The sequence below is a fragment of the Tupaia chinensis genome, unplaced genomic scaffold, assembly GCF_000334495.1.
Source record: "Tupaia chinensis unplaced genomic scaffold, TupChi_1.0 Scaffold148350_1, whole genome shotgun sequence".
Taxonomy (NCBI): Eukaryota; Metazoa; Chordata; class Mammalia; order Scandentia; family Tupaiidae; genus Tupaia; species Tupaia belangeri.
In genome coordinates, this window is record NW_006208201.1 from 1,025,101 (window position 1) to 1,032,078 (window position 6,978).

General features: G+C 52.4%; 1 protein-coding gene across 5 annotated transcripts in view; it reads right to left on the reverse strand.

Moving 5' to 3' along the window:
• LGALS9 (galectin 9) overlaps positions 1–5,750 on the reverse strand; it is a 23,665-nt gene extending 17,915 nt beyond the window's left edge. The window contains exon 1 of one of the 5 annotated variants that reach the window (XM_027769054.1): positions 5,569–5,745. In XM_027769054.1, the coding sequence (XP_027624855.1) occupies positions 5,569–5,607 (39 nt within the window). In that variant the 5' untranslated portion in view covers positions 5,608–5,745. Of the gene's footprint in view, positions 1–5,568 lie in introns of all 5 variants that reach the window. The other 4 variants (XM_014584983.2, XM_006170421.3, XM_006170420.3 and 1 more) reach the window with 4 other exon arrangements.
• Between the last annotated feature and the right edge of the window lie 1,228 nt (positions 5,751–6,978).

A 6,978-nucleotide genomic window follows, 5' to 3' on the forward strand; every position in this document is an offset into this window, starting at 1 on the left:
GGTGGTGGGGCCACACAGAACCTACGAGGCCGGCTAGCTCCATGTTCGTGGCCCGCACTGTGAAAGCCCGCCATTGCCAGGATCTCACTCAGGCAAACTCTGCTAGCCACGGCACTGGAAGGAGGTGTCTCCTGTGGCACCTCGGCCAAGATCTGAATCCTGCCAATAGGGACACTGGTGACCCTGAGCAAGCCACACCCCTCTGTGTCTTCGCATTCTCTGTCATCCCTGTTTCTGCCAGCGGTCGGGGAGGCAGTCAGCCTGATGTAGCATGATTTCAAGGGGATCAGGAAAAAACGCTCCCCGTCCGTGTTTGCGGAAGCCCGACACTCTCTTCAGAGCCTCCCACGCCATCTCAAGAGGCAATGCTGAAAATGCACATGGCCCTGGGTACTGCGCAGCCTTCACCGCAGCATGTGACGCTCAGATGTAGGAGCTGACAGTGCAGTACGCCGGGTGTGGGGTCACAGTGCACAGCGGCAGGAAGGAAGGGGGAGGGGAAGAAAGGGTCCCGCTCAGGGCGGAGGGGCGGTGCAGGCTGATCTTTCTTTTTTAAAGAGTTATTCATTTCATTTAATTTGTTATTTTATTTTTTTTAGAGAGAGAGACTTTTGCTACAAGACACATGAGTCACCCTCTCTGCTGGGAGAGAAAAAGAGAGACAGAGAGTCAGAAAGCAAGAAATCACCCCCCCACCAAGGGGAGATGGCCATACCACAATTCCTTCTCCTCTATTCTCCTCTTGGGATCTTAGGCATGCACGCACCCATGTGAGTTTAAAGCCGTCTGGTCTGGGACACAAACCACAGCCGACCACATGGGAGTTAAGGGATGTAACAACTACACCATCTGCTGGTCCCTTGCTATTATTATTTTTGAATTTGACCAGAGAGAGATGTAGAGTGAGAGATAAAGGGAAAGTGAGGAAGCAAGCCACCAGTTCCGGGACTCAGACCTTAGCTGGCCATTTGGGAGTCTAGCGCCTTAAACACCAGGCTATCTGCCAACTCCAATTTTTTAAAATCATTATTTATTTAATTTTATTAATTACTATTGTTATTTTCAAGTTTGCTACACGGCACACACACTCACCAGAGAAAGACAGTGAGAGAGAGAAAGAGAGGAAAAGTGAGAAAGTAAGCCTTCCGGTCTGAGACTCTAATTGAGCTTGGCCATGTGGGAGCCCAGAGCCTTAATCACCATGCCACCAGCGGTGGCCCCAGTGTAGGTTAGTCTCTTTTTTTTTGGAGAGGTTTTTGCTACAGGGCACGTGCACTTGCCAGAAAGTCAGAGAGAGACAGAGAGATAGAAAGTGAGAAATCACCCTCCAGGGAAGATGGCCACGCTGCAATCCCTTCTCCTCCATTCTCCTCTTGGGATCTTGGGCATACACACACACGCACCTGGCATGAGTTTTAAGCCACCAGGTCTGGGACTTGAACCTCAATTGACTACATGAAAGTCCAGCAAGATAGCCATTACACTAACTGCTGGTCTCAGTGTAGGTTAATCTTTAGGGCAATAGTTCCCCAAAAATGTTTGGTGAGATTTAAATATGTCTTACATGGTATTTTCAAACTCTGAGATATAAGATTATTTTAAATGGAATCATCGGGATCAGTCCCGTAGCACAGTGGTTAAGAGCCATGCATGGAAAGCTGGATCCCAGCAGATGGCAGAATCTGCGTTGCTGGACTCCCACGTAGTTGACCTCAGTTTGCCTCCAGGACTCAGCGGCTTAAAACTGAAGACAGGCGCGTGTGCGTGCGTGCCCAAGATCCCAAGAGGAGAATGGAGGAGAAGGGGATTGCGGCGTGGCCATCCCCCCTGGGGGGTGATTTCTTGCTTTCTGTCTCTCCGGTGAGCACACATGCTCTATAGCAAAAATCTCTCAAAAAAAGAAAGAAAGCTGGATTCCATATGTCTGACCACAATTTGAATCCTGGCCCTGGGGACTTGAAAAACATGCAAGGCGCATGTGCATGCATGCTCCGAATCCGCATGGGATGGAGAAATGGAAGGAAAAGGATTGTAGTGTGACCCCATCCTATTGAGGGGTGCCTTCTCTCTCCCTCCCTACCTCCACCCTCTGGCAATGAAAAATAATAATAAATTGAATAATAATGCTACGAATAAGGTTATTCATTACAGCATTAGAATGAAAAGCTCCTAAGAGTCTACCAGTAAGAAAAGGTGAAATTACTTGAGCCTTTTCCATACAAGAATCTATGAAGCCTTAAAAAAGAAAAGAAAAAAGAAAAAGAGGAAGAAGGGAACTCTCTGAGCACTAATGCAGAGTGATATCGTTTGTAGAAAAAATAGGGGAGGGAAGGCTGTGTACATGCATTTCTTTATCCATACTTAAAATATCCCTGGAGGGCCTCAAAACAGATACTGGTTGATTTCCAGGAGGGTGTAGTAGGCTGAATAATACCTGCCTCCACCCCTGTACTCCCAGAAACACCCACATTCTACCCTCCGGAAACCTGCTGGCAAGAGGGACTTCGCGGAAGTGATTATGGATCTTAAGGTGGAAGGCTATCCTGGATTGCTCAGTGGGCCCAGCGTCACCCCAAGCGTCCTTATAAGAGGCTGGAGGATCAGTCACACTGGGGAACGTGCTCCTGGCCTTAAAGAGGCCGGCTGGATTCTCCTCTGATGCCTCCAGAAGAAACCAGCCTTGTGACACTTTCACTTTGGACTTCTGACCTCCAAAATGGTAATTTTTAAGCCTAGCTGAGGCTGCTGTGGAATTTGGACCCCACGTGTCCATGGGGGATTTGAGCAGGAAACAACTGGACCTGGCTGTGCTCGCGCGGTGCTGGAGGATGGATATTTGGGCTGGATTTTTGGTCCCCTGACCTGGGCACACCTCCCAGGTCCTGGTGCTAGTTCCGACACTGGGCAGGCCAGCTGCCTTGTCTGTGCCTCAGACAAGCCCCGTTCCCTCTCTGGAACAGCAGGACGGTAATTGTCCTGGAGAGGCTTAGATGGGACGCCATGTGGAAACCCCCTGGCAGGGCCAGCCTTGGCAACGCAGCTGTTCGCATCGGGGTGAGTCAACCCCTCTGCTGAGCCCAAACTTGCTCCCTGCTCCTGCCCGGTTCCTAGCCGGAGTCCAGAAAGCAGAGTTGAGCCCTACAGGCCGAAGTGTGTGGGCGACCTTCCTGTGGACTCAGTCGCACCAGAGAGCACCAGGCAAGCAGCCTTACTAGAAGGTCCTGCTGCCCTAGGGGTCCTGACACCCTGCTGGTGGCCCACCTTTCATACCTGTGAGGTCTTGTCTATCCTCTCACAAACCCTGGCCATTGTGGCTGTCACTTCTACAGATGAGGAAAGTGACGCACGCAAAGGTAAAGTACCTGTCCAAAGCCACACAGTGGTCAGCACCCCCTGGGATGTAAACCCGAAGCCAGCGTTTAACCAGCACCCGGGCTGCCCGTCATAACGGACCACAGAACGTCCTTGATCTTGGCTGGCCAAGTGCGTCTCTGGGCCACACGGGAGGTCCTGTCCTCGCATGGTGCCTGCTCCCCCCGCCCCCGACCCTCGGAGGAGGCTGGCCTAGCCAAGGTGGGAAGCATTGGGAGCAAGGCTCCCAGCCAGGCCGCAGCAGAAGAGTGGCCCGCGGGACCCTCTCACGCTGTGAGGCAGGCGTAGCTCCCAGTACTGGAGGACAGTGGTCACCCGGCCTGGGGGAAGCCCACCGCACTAGTCTTGTTCTTGTGTGGACACCGAGGCCCTGTTTTAACACTCTCCTGCTCGTAGGAGGATATTCTTACTGGTTTGGAAAAGTTGGCTTTAAGCCAGCAGGTAGCATGGTGGTTGTGGATCCCACATGGCCGAGTGTGCAGACCCAGCAACTTGAAAAAGATGCTGAGCGCATGTGCCCCCAATCCCGAGAAGAGAATGGAGGAGGAGAGATCGTGGCAGGGACACCCCCTCTGCGGAGTGCTTTCTCACTCTCCCTCCGTCTCTGTCTCTGACTCTGGAAAGCTCATGCACTTTATAGAAAATTTTTAAAGAGAAAGAAAAAGAGAAAAGAAAAATTGGACTTCTGAATTCAAAAATTGGAACGAGGGAGCCAGCAGGGGGCATGGTGGTTGGGGTGCTCAACTCCCATATGGCCCATTGCGGTTCGAGTCCCAGATCTGGTGGCTTGCTTTCTCACTTTCCCTCTCTCTGTAGCTCTCTGGTGAGTGAGAGTGCCCTATAGCAAATTAAAATAATAGTAATCATCATCACGATAATTGAACAAAAATACATAATTATTTTTTTCAATCGGAAAGTAAAAACCAATCACCAGAATAATGAGATGTCAGAACCTCACTTGACAGAGAACCAGAGAGCGGGTAACGTGCCCAAGGTCACATCTAGATGGTCCCTTCCAGCTTCTCTCAGTCGCATCTATGCGAGTCCCACCCCAGGAGCCTCCACAGGGTGACCAAGGGGGCACTGGTGGTGCCAGGTCCTCCTCGCCAGCCCAGGCCTCTGCTGAGAGGCACTCTCATGCGGGCCCTGGCAGAATCCTGCCTCTGTACCCACCTGCTGCCACCCACCCCGCCCAGAAGGGCTCTGTCAGCTCACAGCCTCCAGCCACTTGGGGAGCTCTTTGCTAAGGTTGGGAGGGATGCCAGCACTGAGCCTGGCCCAGGTCACTGTGACCACAGAAGACTAGGCCAGGGGCTACCACTTCCCTGCCTTCTCCATTACTGCCATCCTTCAAGGGGTAAATCAAGGCACCACCTGGGGGTATATGGCACGTGGCCTCAGCCTCTCTGAGTTCTTCCACATATGAAGCAGGGCTAATAAACGTCATGCGGGGGACACGAGTCCACCTGCAGACAGGCCTAGGTACATGGCAAAAGGCGTAAGAGGCCATGTACCCCATGCTGCAGGACAGTCCCCACTGTGCAGACACCCGGACCTGCCTTGCCTTGTTGACTCCCGCTCATGCCTTGGGAGGCCTGCCCTGTGGCCCCCAGACTCCTAATGACACTATGCACTCCTAATGACCGAGCTGCTGCAGGGAGAGTGCCAGGCACTGCGTGATCACAGGCTGTGCCAGCTCGCCTCGTGGGAGGCGGGCTTAGCATTCTCCTCACTTTCCAGGTGTGGACCCCGAGGCCCAGAGAGGTGGAAGTACCTTGCCCAAGGTCACCCAGATGGCAAATGGCTGGACCCAGGGAGGCCATCTCCAGAGAAAGTGCCCTTCTCAACTGTGCTGGCTGGTGATCCTTCCAAAAGCCATGACATTTCTTCCCATGACACAAGCCAACACCCTTCCAGACACCACTTATGCCCGTCATCCCCCCAGGGCAGCACAGGCCCCGGGAGGAAACGCAGCAGGCATGGCCAGCGATTAACATCCCTCCAGTCCTGAGAGGCTGGCATGGGACAGGCAGACGATTTGTGGAGATCACCCTGCCCTGCATTTCTGCCTTTCCTGTGCTCCCCCCGGGATGCCCCCTCCACAATGCCCTGCCACCCAGAGGTCATTTCCCAGAGACTCAGACCTGCTTCCAGGGGCTGTGACAGCCAGCCCAGTGGGGCAGCCCTAGAACTCACCGGGCTCACGTAGGAAGCCTGGGTGCTGCTGAAGGCCATGTCTCTACCGCTTCTTATCACCCAGCCAGACAGTGCTCTGCAAGGGAAGGCTGCACAAAGGAATCGAAACCAGAAACCAAAGCAAGTTATTCAAAGGGGAGGAGCCAGGAGCAAGAGGAAGTAGGCCTGCAGAGAGAGCGGTCAGCATCTGGGGGAGGCTAAGGGGGCACTGGGGGTGGGCACTCCCAGCCCCAGAGACCTCCCCTCCCTCTCTCCTCAGTGCCCTGCCCAGAGATGATGCTGTTTGCTTCATGGAGCTTCAGAGTACCAGACCTCATAGACATGACGGCGAGTTTCTCGACAACACTGCCTGGATGGGGCTGTGTGGCCTAAGCACGCCTGGTCACAGTGCCCAGAAAACAATGGAGCTGGGTGTCGCCTGCCTACAGGTGGTGGTGGGGAAGGTCGCTGCCCATTTTACATACAGGGAAACAGGCTCAGAGACATGCCTAGAGTCACACAGCTAACAAGGGGTGGCTTGAGCTACTTGGAGGCTACTTAGGCTCTCCAAAAAGCATTCGTCCCTTTAAACTTTTGATTTCTTGGAGCCAGCAGATAGCATAGTGGTTATGTCGCTGGACTCCCACATGGCCAACTGCAGTTCAAGTCCTGGACCTGGAGGTTTGAAACTCACACTGGGTGCATGTGCGTGTATGGCCAAGATCCCGGGAGAATGGAGGAGAAGGGATTGTGGCACGGTCATCCCCCTGGGCGGTGATTTCTCGCTTTCCCTCTTACTATCTCTGTCTCTCTCTCTCTCTTCAGTGAATGCATGTGCCCTAAGGCAAAATCCTCTTAAAATTAAAAAAAAAAAAAATTTCTTGTATAAAAACACCCTTATGTAGGAAGTAATGTTTTACAAGAAAAACAATGCATATTTTTCTTCTAGAACACAGGAGCTTCTGGTCCTCTTTTCTACGGATTTGTCTCTTTCTTCACTCCTCTCTTTGCCTTGGCTTTACGGTGCAAAGAAGGGGCCGGTGGGTGGTGTGGTAGTTAATGGTGCTGGACTCCCACATGGCCAAGCACGGTTTGGATCCCAGACTTGGCAGCTTGCTTTCTCCCTTACTCTCTCTCTCTTGATCACTCGCTATGTTCCTCTCTGGTCAAATTAAAATAGATAAATTAACTAAAGTTAAAAAAAAATACTTCATTAAAGATAAGATGGAGAAAGAAGTAGTCTTGGATATAACAGAACATTCCATCGACATGGGGGTGAGAGGGAACAGATGAAATAAACAAATGGCCTTTCACTGGCTTCAGCACCTGTTAAGGGAAGTAACTGGCCAAAACGGAGGACATGAGGATAGGCTGGAGACAGGGAGGGGAGCCGAGACGGGGAGGGGAACCGAGTCGGGGAGGGGCGGCAGG